Consider the following 16,742-nt stretch of genomic DNA (forward strand, 5'->3'; position numbering starts at 1 on the left):
AAAGGCTCTGGGTAGAATGTAGAGCAGCCTTGCAGCACCTGAAAAGGCTCCAAGAGAGGTGGCAAGGGACTTTGGACAAGGGCTGGGAGTGACAGGACGAAGAGAATTGGCTCTGAGCTGGAAGAGAGGAGATTTAAAACTGGAGAGGGGGAAGACATTCTTTCCAGGGAGAGTGAGCAGACACTGGAACATGTAGCCCAGGGAGGCTGTGATTGCCCACTCCCTGGAGGTGTTCAAGGCCAGGCTGGATGAAGCTTTGAGCAACCTGGGCTGGTGGGAGGTGTCCCTGTCTATGGCATGAGTTTAGGAAGCAGATGATCTTGAAGAGCCCTTCCAAGCCAACCCATTCTATGACACTGTAATCCCTCTTGCATGGCCATGAAGTGTGGCACAAGAGGCTGTGCAGTCCCTGTTGTGTTTGTGTTGCTTTCACTCTTGCTCTCCTTTTCCCAGAAGTCATTTAATGGAGCCCTAGAGAGCCACAAGCTCTCTGCTCAGCCTCCTGTTCTCCTGACAAAGGCTCCCCCAGGTGGTCTCCCGCTGTGCCCAAAGTTACCATTCTGTGTCAATCACTAAGCAGCCCCAGCTTGAAGAAGCACAAAGCCCCAGGCAGGTTTCACAGCTTGCACCTTGCCCAGATTTCCCTTTCAGCCTTTCTCCACCTCTCACTAAGAGCAGGAGAGGTCAGCTGCAACCCAGCACCGACTAACCCACCCCACCCCTGCTGCATTCCTCAGCACCTAGATGATTGTCCCACCATGACCTGGGCTCCCTGGCCAGGACTGAGACACTCAGAGCACCCAGGGAAGGAGCTCCCTGCAATGATCCCAAGCCCCAGCTGTAGGAAGGGTCATACCTGGATGGTGGCCATTTACCAGGAGGGTCTGGAGAGCAGCTGAGATTGTTTAGCATGGAACAATGAGGCTGAGAGCAGAGCTTCTGGCTCTCTGCAACTCCATGCTAGGAAGTTGGAGACTCATGGATTTCATCCAACCTCTCTAGTAACAAGTGATGGGAGAAGAGGAAATGGCCTCAAGCTGCACCAAGGGAGGTTCAGGTTGGACATTAAAAGAAACTTTCTCACTGAAAGTGTTCCCAGAGACTGGCACAGGCTGACCAGGGAGGTGTCTGAATCCCCATCCCTGCAGGGGTTTCAAAGGGACAGAGAGGTGGTGCTGAGGGCCATGGTTTAGCACCAGCCTTGGTGGAGTTAGGTAATGGTTGGACTCCATGATCTCCAAGGTCTTTCCCAACTAAAGCAATTCTGAGAGTCTGTGATCCTGGCTGCAAGCCAAGCCCAGCCCCAGCATCAGGTTTCTGGGGGTGGTGCAGGAGTCCTTGCTGCAGGAAACCTCTGAGGAGCCTTTTGATGGCTCTGAGGAGCAGCATGCCAAGATCCCCAAGGTAGAGGTGTCCTGGCTGGCCAAGCACAAGGCCTATGTCCTGGACCCTGCTCACCTCCTGCTTCTGCACAACACCAAAGCCCTGTTGCAGAGCCACAAGGCCACAGGGAGCCCCTGCCCCAGGCCTGTCCAAGCCACAGGACCAGCAGTGGTGCCCAGCAGCCTGGCCTGGTGCTGTCCTTCTCTCCAGCCATGAGCCTTTGGTCAGAGCTGTCTGCCCCTGTGCAGCTGAGGAGGGCAGGGATGGGGCAGCTGGGTGGGCTCCTGGCAGCAGCCCAAGGTCAGCCCAGCACAGCTGCATGGGGACACGTTGTCTGCTCTAGGACATCCAGGCAGTACCTTCTGCATTGTCTTGTGCTCTCTGCTTTATTGTCATTGTAGATGTTGGGGGAGGGAAATGGGGACATTGAATGGAGGCAGCAGTACTGAAGCCCCTAAGGAATGCATGGCAAGGCAGCTGCAGCAAGCAGAAGGGAAGAGCTCCTGCTCAGCAAAGGTCCTTCCCTGGGCTGAGGCGTTGGGGTGCGTGGGGCAATGCTGAGGCTCCTCTGTGGCTCAGGGCTGGTCATCCTCAGGCTGATGTGGCTGTTGCCAGTCCCTCACATCACGGAGCACAAAAGCCTGCAAAGTCAGGGTGTATGGGTGGGCTGTAGCTGAGCTCAAGAAAGTTGGAGCTTCCCCAGATTCACTGCCCTGCCCTTCCCACCCTGTGCTGCTGCGTCCCCCACTAACACTGGCATCTGGAACCCAGCCCTCCTGGAGAACCCAAAGGCCTCCTGGGGAACCCCATCCCTGTTTGGGTACTCCATCCCTCCCAGACACCCCAGCTCTGCTGATGCCCCAGCAGCCGCTTTTGAAGGACCCAATCCCTCTCTGGAAGCTCAGTCCTCCTGGGGACTGCACAGCCCTGCTGGGGACTCCATCCTCCCAGGGACACCACTGCCTTGCCAGCACCCCATGACCCTCCCAGAGGAACCCCTTTTAATTTGGTGACCCCATCCCTGCTGGTGACTCAGCCCTCCCTTGGCCCTCACACTCCTCATGGGGACCCAGCCACCCCATGGACATCAGCCCACTTGGAGAAGTCACAGTGCTCTTGGGCACCTCACTGCTATTGGGGTCCTTGCATCCCTCTGAGAATACCCAGGCCCCTTTCATGACCACACAGCCTTCCCAGGGATACCAGAGCCCTGCCTGGAAGGGTTGACACTGGGGATACTCATGGCCTCCCTCTGCCATCTTCATGTTGGATTTCCACCTGCAAGAGAAAGTTGTCCCAGGTTAAACTCATCCTTGGAGGGGTTGACAAGAACCCAGCCCCCACGTAGACAAAAGAAACCTGATCCAGATGGGCAGAGAGAGAGAGATTTGGGATTCCCCCTTCCAGGAGCAGGGGTACCCTGGGTCAGAGGTCTATTCCACTCCCCCTGCCTGTCCAGCAAAGCCTATTTAAGCAGAGACACTGCTTGGTTCTGCCTCTCTCCCCTGCTGTGCCTGTTCCAGAGGTCATTTGCTGTTCCTGCTTCCTGCACCTACCACATGGCACAGCCTAGCTCCATGCTGCTTCCAGACCACTTCTCAGGAACTGAATCCACTTACATCAAGGGAATCCAATGCCAGCTGGGCCTGGTTTTGTATTTTCTTCTATTTCCCCTTTTCCTTATACCTTTGTAACCTTCCCTGGTACTCAAATGCTATAGATATTTTGTTTAAAATTACCTTTTTACTTCCAAACTGCTTCCAGATCATTCCTTGCATGATTTTACCTCTCCTTTCTCCTGCCTAATTTCCTTTTACCTTACCAGGAAAAAAGGAGAGGGGGAGGAAACCTAAGTCTATTCTGTTTGTGCTTTTGGACTCCAGGTAAAGCCTTAAACCATCTCAGGTATAGATTTCTCCCTCCTGTGCCCACTGTCCATAGACTACACCTAGGGAAACTGGGTCAGGATGCATTGGCGGGGCTGGCTGTGGGTGCAGAAGCCATCACACCAGGGCCCTGACACCCAGCTCCATGCTCACCAGGTCCATGTAGAAGTCTTGCAAGCCCAGAAGCCAGAGGGCAAAGTGGATGCAGTTCTTGGTGCCTGGCTGATAGTTGCCTGTGCTGTTCATTGCCATCCTGACGTTGCTATTTAATTCCATGCGGTCCATCCCACCTCTTTTCCGGTACATCAGGTATTTCCCCCTGGCTCTTGTCAGGGCGAGGAAGCCTTCCTTGCAGATCTGACCAATGTTACTCCAGACATCAGTGTCTGGAAAATCAAGAGCCACACATTGCCCTGGCCCAGCCCTCACCATGCTGCAGACACGAGCCAGGGCTCAGGCACTTACTCTGGAAGTGTATGACCTCTGCGTCCCCAAGGTAGACAGCTGCGTGTGTGAAGAGGGAGCTGCAGGAGCCATACTGGTGCAGGGGGAAGAGCACCATGTCCCCGGGCTGCAGTGCTGCCTCTGCCACCTCCTCCAAGACCTCCTCGTGCCCAGGGGTGCCCTTGTGCAGCACAAAGTGAATTGTCTCAAAGGCTGGCACATGGTCACCTATGGAGAGACACCTGGCACATTTCCTCCACGACAGCACTACCTGAGCCCAGCATGCAGCCAGGCAGGATTTCACCAGGCTGAGGCATCGAGAAATGCTGGAGATCTGCAGGGAGAGCGGAACAGGAATGGGGTCAGCACCTGTGCCTGAGTGGCACAGTCCCACCTGCCACTACACCCTGCCTGTGATGGCTGCTGCCAGGGCAAGGGCTTGGCTCAGGCAAAAGTCATCCTGTGCCTCCCTGCTGCTCCTGCAAGGTGGAGACATCCCAGGACAAGCTCTGCGTCTCCCCGCCCTGTCCACCAGCCCAGGGCTGTGGATAGCTGCCTGTAGAGAGCTGCGGAGATGGCAGAGTCCTTGCTGTGGTACCCAGCAGTGATGTGTCCTAGGAGCATGGAACAGAGCTGGCCCCTGCAACAAGGGCTGTGGAAATACATCAGGGAGCAGCTGAATTGGGAAGTACTGGATCCAAGCTGACCCTTCCTACTTTCTCTGACTGTGAGAGGTGGAGAAAGACTGAACACAAAATCTGGGAGCAGTTCAAAACCTCTGAAAACCTTCCTGGGGCTTTGTGCTTCTTCAAGCTGTGTCTAATCTGCTCATTGCTCCTGAATGTTATGTTTGGGATCAGGGGGAGAGCAGCTGGGATAGCCTGGAAATGCTCCTGACTTCCAGACCTCCACTGTGGCACCCAACATCCACATTCCCCACCTCTGGAATCTGCCTGATGCTGAGTGTTGCGGTGCAGGGATGCAGGAGATGCTGAGAGGCTGCTGTGGCAAGTGTGAATGATAGAATGGGTGGCAATAGCAGTGATAGGCAGTAACAGGGGTAGGTGGGTGCCACAGGGATGGGTCCTAGCGGCAGCTGAGTGCCAGCAGAGGCTGGGTGCCAGGCTCACTCTGCCCCTCTCCCCACAGCTGAGCACCCTGGGGCAGACTCTGTGAGCTCTGGCCAGGCTGTTCCTCCAGACCCAGTGCTGGGTGCCACAGGTGTGTGGGTGCTGGCAGAGGGTCCCTGCTTAGGGGCTGGAGCAGAGTGCTGGCAGCTTTGGCATCCCCTTGCATGGCAATGAAGTGTGGCACAAGAGGCTGTGCAGTCCCTGTTGCATTTGTGTTGCTCTCACTCTTGCTCTCCTTTTCCCACAAGTTCCTTTCCCCGAAGCCAGTGCTGAGTGACCTCCAACTCTGCTGCAGCCAACAGCTGCTGGCCAAACTGCACCGCCCCTGGGGGAACTTGAGACCATTTCCTCTCATCCTGTTGCTTGTTAGGAGGGAGAGGAGACCAAGCCCCAGCTCATTCCAAGCTCCTTTCAGGGAGCCCTAGAGAGCCAGGAGGTCTCTGCTCAGCCTCCTGTTCTCCTGACAAAGGCTCCCCCAGTTGGTCTCCCTCTGTGCCCAAAGTTACCACTCTGTGTCAATCACCAAGCAGCCCCAGCTTGAAGAAGCACAAAGCCCCAGGCAGGTTTCACAGTTTGCACCGTGTCCAGGTTTCCCTTTCAGTCTTTCTCCACCTCTCACTAAGAGCAGGAGAGGTCAGCTGCAAGCCAGCAAAAGTCAGCCTGTGCTTCCCAGCCGCTAAAGGTGGAGACGTCCCGGGACGAGCTCTGTTCCTCCCCTCCCCCTGTCCCAGCGGCGCAGCGTCGCGGGCAGCTGCAGGCAGAGGGCTGCCGAGATAGCGGAGTCCTTACCACAATTCCCATCGTCGATGTCCCTAGGACGGAGCCTTTTACGGAGCTGGGCTGCTGGCACCTCCAAGAAGGGCTGTGGGAAATAGAAGAGGGCTGGGCTGGGAGTTGCTTGGATCCAAGCTGACCTCTCCTACTTCCTGTGACTGTGCGAGGTGGAAACAGAATGAAACCGAAACCTAAGCACGGCAAAAACTCTGTGAAGACCTGTCTGAGGCTTTTTGCTTTTTAATGTTGCGGCAGATCTGCTAATTGCAACTGAATGTTAAGTTTGGGAACAGATGGAGACCACCCGGGATATCCTGTACATGCCCCTGAGTTTCCCCCCACTGCTGTGGCCCCCAGCATCCACATTCCCTACCACTGGAATCTTCACTGTGCTGAGTGTTGGGGTGCAGGGGAGGCAGGAGGTGCTGTGAGGCTGCTGTGACAAGAGTGGTGCTAGCACGGGTGCTAGCATGGGTGGCAATAGCAGGGGTAGGTCCTGGCAGAGATGGGTGCTAGCAGGGGGGTGCCAGCAGGTGATGAGTGCTAGCAGGTATTGGTCATAGCTACAGGGGGGTGCCAGCAGGAGATGGGTGCTAGCAGGTATTGGTCATAGCTGCAGCTGAGTGCCAGCAGTGGCTGGGTTCCAGGCTCACTCTGCCCCTCTCCCCACAGCTGAGCACCCTGGGGCAGACCCTGTGAGCCCAGGCCAGGCTGTTCCTCCAGACCCGGGTGTTGGGTGCCACAGGTGTGTGGGTGCTGGCAGAGGGATACTCACAAGGGGCTGGAACAGAATGTTGGCAGCTTTGGCATCCCCCTTGCATGGCAATGAAGTGTGGCACAAGAGGCTGTGCAGTCCCTGTTGCATTTCTGTTGCTCTCACTCTTGCTCTCCTTTTCCCAGAAGTTCCTTTCCCCGAAGCCAGTGCTGAGTGACCTCCAACTCTGCTGCAGCCAAGCAGCAAAGAGCAGGAGATGTCAGCTGCAACCCAGAACCTACTGGCTCACTTCACCCCTACTGCATTCCCCAAGTACCATCCCAGCACCCAAGTGGGTGTCTGTGGGGGACTGTGATGAATCTGTGGACCCTGTGATGAACTCTGGTGAGGAATTTGACGTTGAAAACATCACTGTGTTCACATGAGAATCTGGAAAGTCCCTGGACTGAACATTTGAGGATGAGAAACTGCAAGATGAGATAGAGAGGCCACCTGGGCTAGCTTAACCAGTAACCATAGCAATGCTATGACTAACCAGTAAGAACCTTGAGAAGAGTTTGTTAACCACTAACAACAGACATACAAATATGTGTTGCTGTGCTGGAATAAATGGAGTCTTTTGTCTTTATCTCTACTCTGCTTGCCATGAGTGTATATTTTTGTCCCTGTCTATCACCATATACAGTGCAAATGGTGACCCTGAGACGTGATTCGATGTGATTCAAGGCTGCGAGTGGAATGCAGTGGTGACAGAGCCCAGTGCAGCTGAGATCAGTGGGGATACTGCCTTTGGTCTGGACCTGAACTTTGACACCTGCCTGGGTGAGGTAGGTGAGCCACTGAGTACATAATGGGACAAGATTTAACAAAGGATGAGGACTTAGTCCTTGGGACCTGGAAACTGTTATTGAAACACAGGAGTCTAAAAATTAAAGATTATGAATTAAGAAGATTACTATTACGGAGCAAGCAGCAAGGTTTTGAACCTTCCTCAGTTATGGCTTTCAGCATCGCTGCGTGGCACAAGGTAGGTAGTCATTTGTGGGATGCCGTATGGAAAGGAGATAAACAGGTTGTGGAAATGGCGACACCTGGTGCTTATCTAAGAGTGGGACAAAAAAGAGGAGGAAATAATGGGAGAGTTGAAAGAAAAAGGGATTGACTTGACATGCAAAGGGATCAAAACGATCCTCTGCGAGGAGTGGGGGTGGATGCCCTTATGGGAACAGGCGCTATGTTTTCTAATCCTATCACACAAGCTCACTGGCACCCTTGTGTACTGGAACAGAGTCAAAAAATAGGCATGTCTGCAATTCGAAAGACGATGGAGCTTGCACCTCCATGCCCTCAATATACAACTATTGAACAGGATCCTAAGGAACCATTTCTACAGTTTGTAGAAAGGGTTTCTGCTGCTATTGAGAAGCAGGTTGATGATGAAAATCTCAGACAAATTCTGTGTCGGCAGTTGGCAAAAAATGCAAATGCTGACTGTTATGGTTGACTTCACTGGAAAGGTTTTTGTAACAGTTTTATTAGCAATAAAAGGCAACAGGAGGCAACAAAAGTGAGCAAAGCAGCGCGCTGGGCTTGTAAGGCAACAAAGGCTTCACCTCACAGCAACTTTGCAATGGCTTCCTTTATCTTATATAGCTACATCATCTACATAAACAGGCTTATGCTAAATAGAAGGCAGGGATATGATAATGAGTTCTCGGAATAGGTGGGCAAATTCTTGGAGTAGGTGGGACTTCCTTGCTCATGCGCATTCTGCATGGTGGGGGTCTTCCCGGGGGTCAACAGATGAAGTAAGTCAGTCATCCTCAAAGTGTCCATTGAATAACCTCACTCTTACACATACGCATTGGTCAGGTTTCTTATCTGAAGAAAACAAATTCCACAGTTCTGGGTAGAACTGGGTGTTTATCTTAGTACAGCTGCTCCTTAGCCATGGTGTGTCTAGTTAACCATGCAAACAGTCAAGCAGTCTTTGTTTAAGTCTGTAAAATACGCAGTTTTCCACTTATCCTCAAAACAAGTTCTTGACCCTTAATCTTAGTGTACCCTGAGTTTTATACTCTTAACACAAATCATTACTATATTCCTCACACTGACTGCCAAAAAATTGTTGAAGCATTGTCAGGTGAACCATCTGCAGCTGATACGGTGGCTGCTTGTTCAAAGGTCGGCAGTACAGATGTTAAGATGACTGTGCTTGCAGCTGCCTTGAAATCAGGAGGCCCAGTAAAATGTTTCAGCTGCTGATTATGAGGGACAAATATATGCTTTAATATCCACTGTAACACCACCTGTAACAATTGCTAAAGGGACTTGAATTGCTCAGCTTGTACCTTTTGTGAGCTCTGTTTCCAAAACAGAACAAACAATCCATGGTGACAGAGAATTTGGATCGGCAGCGGAGGCTTTTGCAGCTTCTCCCCAGTGATGGTGCCAGCCCGGCAGGAGAGGCGAGTGCTGGCTGTGGGGCCCCTCCTGCAGTCCAAGCGACGGCTCCCGTAGCACTCGTACATCATCTGCAGCAGCGGCAACCAGCCCTTGTTTACACTACTCTATCTTTCATCGCCAAGAAACTAATGAGAAAGTACCTTCGGTGCAGAAAGCAGCTCTACACACACACCCCCCATCCCCACCCCCCACTCCACCCCCGGTAGCTACAGCGGTTTTGCTGAGCCCACACTCTCTATGTTATCTTTCCGTTGCTTGCAGTTTTTTGTAGCTTTGCAGAAGCTGTATCTAAGATTTAAAGTAACGGTGCAAAGTTGTCTTAAGAAAAATATTCAACATTTTGTGGGTGAAAACCTGATGTGGATGCTGATTTTGGAATCGTTTCTGCTTGTAGGGGATTTTGGAGATTTGTTCTTTTGACGTTTCTGGTAGTTAAGTTTTGATAGTGAGCATGATGAATAATAATAGAGTGGGACAGAAATCAATGGCAGGACTAGAGCATGTCTCTCAAGCTCAGGGCTTCTTTCCCTAGCCACAATGCCTCCTCTGCCAAGAGCTCACCATCCTAACCCTCTTCAAAGTGACACAGCACCACCCAAATGCTGAATTCACACTGAACAATTTTGGTAACCTGCACCAGAACAAGAGGACACAGTCTCAAGCTGCACCAGGGGAAGTTTAGACTCGAGGTGAGGAGAAAGTTCTTCACAGAGAGAGTTGTTAGCCATTGGAATGGACTGCCCAGGTAGAATCACCATCCCTGGAGGTGTTCAAGAGGGGATTGGACGTGGCACTTGGTGCCATGGTCTAGTAGTCATGAGGTGTTGGGTGACAGGTTGGACTTGATGATCTTTGAGGTCTTTTCCAACCTTGTTGATTCTATGATTCTATTCTATGATTCTATACTTCTGATAGGTATTCAGTGATTAAGTAGAATGAGTTATGCTGGGAGTTCATGGGTTAAGTATTTTTCTCTCTGTGCCATGGCATGTTAAGAGCGCTGTATGTAAGATAAGTGAGGGTTGTGCTAAATAGGTTTTCATTTTAAAAAAAAGTATGCTTTACTTAATGCAAAACCTTCTCCCTTCCCCCCCCCCCCCCCCTTTTTTTTTTAAGATATTGATTTGACAGTTTAATTTTAACATAGTTTTTTAAGCTCTTTAGGGATTTTTGGAAAAATCAATCTAATGTAGTGAAGGATGCTTATGATCAGAATATATTTCTGTATGTGTTAACCCTCCTTTGTCCCCCCCCTCCTTTCTGGAGGCAGCAGGGGGGATCCTGGCGCCACTGAGTCCAGGTAAACAGCCTACCTGGGCGTGGTCTCACCCCTGCAGTACTAGAGGCAGGCTATATGTTTGTTTCCCCGAGTATAGCATATACTCAGGCCACATTTGGTAGCTGGTAGTTCATTGGTTAATGTTTGCGTTGGCAACAGATGCTTATTGGGCCAGTATTCACTGGGGCAAATGGTAAATAGGGGTCGTTTGGCAAATGAGCCCCCCACCTCGGTGTTGGAGCCTGTGTGTGTGCGCGTGCGTGCCAGCCAGTGCTTCGGGAGGCCTCGTGGTCCTTTTGCCACGGTCACCCAGCTGTGTGCGGTGCCGTGGACAGCACTCCGTGGGATCAACCGCTGCGTGATCCATCGTAGGAGAAAACCTGGTAGACCGTGTGAACCAGCGTTGCTGACCTGCCACTGCCCCCCTCTGAGCAAGGAATTTTGTATCCTGGGAGAGAACAGCAGAGCCACGCGGTGCGGCCACGCGGCCAGCGCCATTTCCTGCCTCCTTATTACGGCACATCCGTGCCACGTTGTCTGGATTATAAACATTACTGAGGAAAGACTCCACGAAGTTCTCAGCTTGTGAGTAAGCCAAGCCCTTTGTAGAGCTTCGTTTAGGATAGCGTTTATATTGCTCCGGGTGGAGGGTTGCCGGTCACTGACCAACCCCTCCCCCGCCACTCTCTGACTCCGTTTAGGTTCTAAGTTCTGTGAATCATTTTGGTTTAAATGCCCATACATAACATTCTGTAAAGATAGTTCCACTAACCGAATATTGATACCTGTGAAGGGCGATTGTAAATACCCCGTTACAGAGTTTGTATATATATAAATAAACTTATTATTTTTCGTTGATGGATCTGCCGTGCATTTCTGAGGGCATATCCACGACATCTGCGAACATCACTTTTGCAACTCAGTGCTGCAATCATCTCAGCAGAAGACAGCACAACAATCAAGAGGATGGGACAGTGACAATCAGCAGGCCTACCTAACCCAGACCTCACTGACTGTCATGATAATCTGAGATGTCACCAGAAAACATCTAAATTAGGACTGAATATCATGGTTGCTTAATGGTTGTGTGATTAGGGGATATGTTCACATGGATTTATATGGTAACTTCCCAGAGTTTTTGGTGGACGGGAATGCAAAAGCAGATGCACTTGTGTCACAGTGCCACAGTATCACCGTATCACCAAGGTGGGAAGAGACCTCAAAGATCATGGAGTCCAACCTGTCACCACAGACCTCATGACTAGACCATGGCACCAAGTGCCACATCCAATCCCCTCTTGAACACCTCCAGGAATGGAGATTCCACCACCTCCCTGGGCAGCACATTCCAATGACGAATGACTCTCTCAGTGAAGAACTTTCTCCTCACCTCGAGCCTAAACTTCCCCTGGTGCAGCTTGAGACTGTGTCGTGTGTAGCAATAGTACCAATTCCAAATATCAAACAACAGGCATAGCATCTCATCAATTTTTTCATCAAGGCTATCAGGCTCTAAAAGGGCTATTTCAGTTGTCCAATGCTGAAGCTGGTGGTATTGTTGCTGCATGTCCTGACTGTCAGGGCCAGCATGTTCCTCACTATTCTGGAACCAGCCCTAGAGGCTTCTGAGCCCTCCAGATCTGGCAAACAGATGTTACTCACATTGCTGAATTTGGCAGGTTAAAATTTGTTCATGTCTCTATTGATACATTCTCCTCAGTCATCATTGCTACTGCTCACACAGGAGGGACTGCCAAAGATGTTACTTGTCAGTGGCAGCTGAGCCTTTTCTACTGCTGGAGTTCCCCTTCAGATAAAACCAGACAATGGTCCAGTGTGCGTGTCTGCAAAGGTTAACTCATTTCTGCACTCATGGGGTATAACTCATGTTGCAGGTATCCCTCATTCTCCCACTGGACCAAGTATTGTTGAATGTACACACAGCACATTAAAACTGCTGTTGCAAAACCAAAAAGGGGGAATGGCAGGGATCCTCCAGAAGCTTGATTGAACAAAGCTATGTGTGCTCTAAATTTTTTGCAGATTTCTGATGGGGAACCCCTAATAGTGTGTCATTTTGGCTCCTTAGCTACCACCAGTGGGGTGCCCTCAGGAGCTGAAGTCAGGGTTTGGGATCTACAAACAGGTCAGTTGTCTGATCCTTGTGACTTAGTAACTTGGGGATGAAGGTATGCTTGGGTCTCAACAGATTCTGGACGATGCTGGGTACCAGCAAGATGGGTTCAACCAGCATTTTCATCACCCTCTGGACACTGACTGCTGCAACAGTCATGCAGATTCCAAAGCAACCACAGAAGAATGTGTGGATCACACTTGCTAACGCCCTGAAACAAGATACGTTATGTCTCTCGGCACTGACACCAAGGCATCCTTTCAGCACCTGCCTGGTGGGCGTTCTGGTGAACGGATGGAAGGACATTACCGAGAAGATTGATCCTCTGAACTTAAAAAGATCATTCTACATAAAGTTTTTATGGGATTTTATCAAAACGTTCGGAGGACTTAAAAGCTTTCATGGTTTTAGTTGGGAAAGATTTGAAAAGACTAATTTAACATTAGAATATATTGGCTAGGGGTTGGAATAATTGGACCCAGTGCCTTTCGAGGGCTGCATTAGAGCCTCGAGAAATTGATGTGTTAGGATGGGTGAAAATGGATTATTGTGTTCTGTTTAATATTATGTCGGATGAAGCCACGACTGTTCAGGATGTCACGCCAGCAGGGAGGGAGTATAGAAACTACAGTGCCTGGTGTAATCACACTACATTTATAACAATGCCACTGCATTCTTATCCTCATAGTTTTCCTTATTTGTGGGGATAGGGCCTGGCCAGCCTTACCCTCACGGATGAGGGGAGGACCTTGCAATCTTGGTTGATTTACCATGTTAACACCAAAGGCATCTGGTATTTTCAATCACTTTAGAAAAAGGCAAAAGCATAGCATTTATGCCTTTGAGAAGGATCGTGATGAAGCATTAATTTCTGGAGGAGAGGATGAGTTGTAATAGCCTCTCTCCTCTCTCCAGGAATGGCAGCAGCTAAGGCACTAGGCACACTAAATAGAATGGGATGTTGGTTAGCAAAAGAGTAACGCTTCCTCTCTAGTTGAAAGAACTCTTGCTTGGTGTGGATTCTGCTCAACATGCTTCTTTGCAAAATAAGGCTGCAATAGATTTTTTTGCTGTTAGCTCAGGGTCATGGTTGTCAAGAATTTGAAGGATTGTGTTGTATGAATCTGTCAGATCATTCAGTCTCTATACATAAGTGTATGCAAGAACTGGAACAGAAAGTAACGCATTTGCAAATAGACAATGAAGGATGGTTTGAAGGATTGTTTAAAGGATGGGGATTCTCTGGCTGGCCTCTTTCAATTGTTAAACCTGGGAATTTTCTTTCTTGTTTGTTGTTTGTTTGTTTTAAATTTCTGTATTTTTTTCCTTATCTTAAAACACTAGCATGAATATAAAGAAAAGACCCAAAACACATTCTGTAATATCCCTAAACTCCTGACTTATGCCAATACTAAAAATCCATTAAAAACTAAAAGTTGATTCAATCACTGAATCAACTTGAACCAACATTGAATCAATGTCTGAAAAAAAACCCCAAAACCAAAAAGAAAGATGTGACATTACATAGAGCTCTTTTGAAATGCTGGCACGCAGAAAAATTTCAAACTAGAAGAAAAGCTTAACCTATAAACTTATAAAACAACTTATTCTATGTAAAATAACTCATTATTACTTTTATTTTAAATGCTAATTATCATATTCTGCTCTTATCATATTCTTTGATAATAGCCATATGCTTATCACATTTGATTGTAATTTCTTATTCCTTACCATACCTTGTTACAATTACTAAATCCTTCTCATAAGCACTCATTCTTCATTCTCCCTACTATAAAAAATTATTACAGACGGGGAAAAAACGAATCTCCCAGACCCATTCTAATCATAAACAATGCTGAAATCTTTATCCATATCAGGTTTTCACCTACAAAATGTTAACATAGCTTTCTTAACAAAATTCAACACTTTCACTATAAAACAACTCCTGCAGACTGCAAAGGACTGCAAAAGAGGATGAGTGAGAGATAAAAGAGAGAGGAAGAGGGGGGAGAAGGATGGAAGGGAACTAACAGAGGGCAGTAGAAAGCACACTCTTCTTCCACTGTTTACAAGCTGTTGCCTTCAGAAATGTGCAGATTTTCAAGCTTCAGAACTGAAGTGCTGACTGCGTGGATACTGCTTTCAGCTCCAAATTCCTTTTCCACTACTTTCTTGGCGATGAAAAAAGAGAGAAGTGTTCCTTTAAAAAATCAGGGGAGTGGTAACCGCCACTACCACCCGATGTACGAGCGATGGGAGCCGTCGCTACCTCTGCTGCTGCGGGACAAACCACAGCCGCCGCCACGCCTTGTGCTGCGGGAGGGGCACTGTGGCTAGAGCCCCTGCTTGCCTCTCCTGCTGCGGCTGGCACCACCACGCTGAGGTTCAAAATGGGCAGAGCAGGAGTCACAGTATCACAGTATCACAGTATCACAGTATCACTTAGGTTGGAAAGGACCTCGAGGATCATCGAGTCCAACCTATCAACACAGACCCCATGACTAGACCATGGCACCAAGTGCCACGTCCAATCTCCCCTTGAACGCCTCCAGGGTCGATGACTCAACCACCTCCCTGGGCAACCCGTTCCAATGACGAATGACTCGCTCGGTGAAGAACTTCCTCCTCACCTCGAGTCTGAACCTCCCCTGGCGCAGCTTGAGACTGTGTCCCCTTGTTCTGGTGCTGGTTGCCTGGGAGAAGAGGCCAACCCCCTCCTGGCTACAACCACCTTTCAGGTAGTTGTAGAGGGCAATGAGGTCACCCCTGAGCCTCCTCTTCTCCAGGCTAAACAATCCCAGCTCCCTCAGCCTCTCCTCATAGGGCTTGTGTTCAAGGCCTCTCACCAGCCTTGTTGCCCTTCTCTGGACACACTCAAGTGTTTCAATGTCCTTCTTAAACTGAGGAGCCCAGAACTGGACACAGTACTCAAGGTGCGGCCTAACCAGAGCAGAGTACAGGGGCACTATGACCTCCCTGCTCCTGCTGGCCACACTATTCCTAATGCAGGCCAGTATGCTATTGGCCCTCCTGGCCACCTGGGCACACTGCTGGCTCATATTCAGGTGGCTGTCGATCAGCACACCCAGGTCCCTCTCTGTTTGGGAGCTCTCCAGCCACTCTGACCCCAGCCTATAGCTCTGCATGGGATTGCCGTAGCCAAAGTGCAGCACTCGGCACTTGGACTTGTTGAAAGCCATCCCATTGGACTCTGCCCATCTGTCTAGTCGGTCGAGGTCCCTATGCAGAGCCTTTCTACCCTCTAACTGACTAACATCTGCCCCTAACTTTGTGTCATCTGCAAACTTGCTGATGACTGACTCTACCCTTTCATCCAGATCATCAACGAATATGTTGAAGAGGACAGGGCCCAGCACTGATCCCTGGGGGACACCACTGGTGACTGGCCTCCAGCTGGATGTGGCACCATTCACGACCACTCTCTGGGCCCGGCCCTCCAGCCAGTTCCTAACCCAGCACAGAGTGTAATGGTCCAATCCACGGGCTGACAGCTTAGTCAGCAGTTTGCTGTGGGGGACGGTGTCAAAGGCCTTGCTGAAGTCTAGGTAGACCACATCCACAGGCCTCCCCACATCCACCAGGCGGGTCACCTGATCATAGAAAGAGATCAGGTTGGAGAGGCAGGATCTGCCCTTCCTGAATCCATGTTGGCTGGACCTGAGCCCTTGGCCATCCTTCAGGTGCACAGTTATTGCCGCCAGGATAATCTGCTCCATCACTTTCCCTGGCACTGAGGTCAGGCTGACTGGCCTGTAGTTACTAGGTTCCTCCATCCGACCCTTCTTGTGGATGGGGACCACGTTGGCCAGTTTCCAGTCATCTGGGACCTCACCGGTGAGCCAGGACTGGAGGAAAATGATGGAGAGTGGCCTAGCTAGCACATCCGCCAGCTCTCTCAGCACCCTAGGATGGATCCCATCTGGTCCCATGGACTTGTGGATATCCAAGTGGCTCAGCAGGTCCCGAACTAACTCCTCATGGATTTCCAGGGTATTACTCTGCTCCCCGACCCCAACGCCCAGCTCCGGAGACCACTCGTCCTGAACTCCTGCCTTGCTGTTAAACATTGAGGCAAAGAAGGTGTTCAGGACCTCAGCTTTATCCTCATCCTCAGTAACTGTGTTCCCCTCCAGGTCCACTAGGGAGTTCAGGTTCTTCCTGCCCTTCTTCTTATTGTTAATATATTTATAAAAATGCTTTTTATTGTCTTTGACTGAGGTGGCCAGCTTCAGTTCCAGCTGGGCCTTAGCCTCCCTAATTTTATTCCTACATAATCTAACAGCTTCCTTGAACATACCTCGAGAAGCCTTCCCCTCCTTCCAAAGGTGATACAGCCTCCTCTTCCCCCTTAAATCCTCCAGGAGCTGCTTGCTCATCCAGGCTGGTCGCCTTCCCCGCCGGCTTGCCTTCCAGCACGTGGGAACCGCCAATTCCTGTGCCTTCAAGAGCTCCTGTTTGAAGTAGGTCCAACCCTCCTGAGCCCCTTGGTTCATGAGGGCTGGCACCCAGG

The 16,742-nt window shown here is 50.2% G+C and overlaps 1 protein-coding gene and 1 long non-coding RNA gene across 5 annotated transcripts; one reads left to right on the forward strand and one right to left on the reverse strand.

Moving 5' to 3' along the window:
* Positions 1-1,743: 1,743 nt before the first annotated feature.
* LOC137443935 (uncharacterized) lies at positions 1,744-8,969 on the reverse strand. 4 transcript variants are annotated; one of them, XM_068144156.1, is made up of 6 exons: positions 8,684-8,969; positions 5,633-5,705; positions 3,735-4,047; positions 3,423-3,655; positions 2,587-2,661; positions 1,744-2,024 (listed from the first exon to the last, which is right to left on the reverse strand). In XM_068144156.1, the coding sequence occupies exons 1-5, from the start codon at positions 8,722-8,724 to the stop codon at positions 2,623-2,625; spliced, it is 699 nt and encodes a 232-aa protein (XP_068000257.1). In that variant the 5' UTR covers positions 8,725-8,969; the 3' UTR covers positions 1,744-2,024; positions 2,587-2,622. The 4 variants fall into 4 exon arrangements, with proteins under 4 accessions (XP_068000257.1, XP_068000258.1, XP_068000260.1 ...); XM_068144157.1 differs by lacking the exon at positions 8,684-8,969 and having other exon boundaries at positions 3,735-3,894; positions 3,985-4,047; positions 5,633-5,769; XM_068144159.1 differs by lacking the exons at positions 3,735-4,047; positions 8,684-8,969 and adding an exon at positions 6,393-6,497.
* LOC137443936 (uncharacterized) lies at positions 6,254-10,935 on the forward strand. The gene is made up of 2 exons (XR_010988027.1): positions 6,254-7,359; positions 8,711-10,935. It is a non-coding gene; the product is annotated as an uncharacterized lncRNA (long non-coding RNA).
* Positions 10,936-16,742: the final 5,807 nt, after the last annotated feature.

Source organism: Melanerpes formicivorus, unplaced genomic scaffold, assembly GCF_026170545.1.
Source record: "Melanerpes formicivorus ecotype bairdi unplaced genomic scaffold, bMelFor1.0.p_v2 SCAF_10, whole genome shotgun sequence".
In the NCBI taxonomy this organism is placed as follows: domain Eukaryota; kingdom Metazoa; phylum Chordata; class Aves; order Piciformes; family Picidae; genus Melanerpes; species Melanerpes formicivorus.

What these genes read in the sequence shown, in the direction of transcription:
- LOC137443935 (XM_068144156.1), bottom strand. Translation starts at nt 8,724, where the DNA reads ATGGATTGTTTGTTCTGTTTTGGAAACAGAGCTCACAAAAG. An exon ending in GGAAACAGAGCTCACAAAAG is followed by an intron (nt 5,706 to 8,683) that starts GTACAAGCTGAG and finishes TATTTCCCACAG; the next exon opens with CCCTTCTTGGAGGTGCCAGC. An exon ending in AGAGGTCATACACTTCCAGA is followed by an intron (nt 3,656 to 3,734) that starts GTAAGTGCCTGA and finishes TTGATTTTCCAG; the next exon opens with ACACTGATGTCTGGAGTAAC.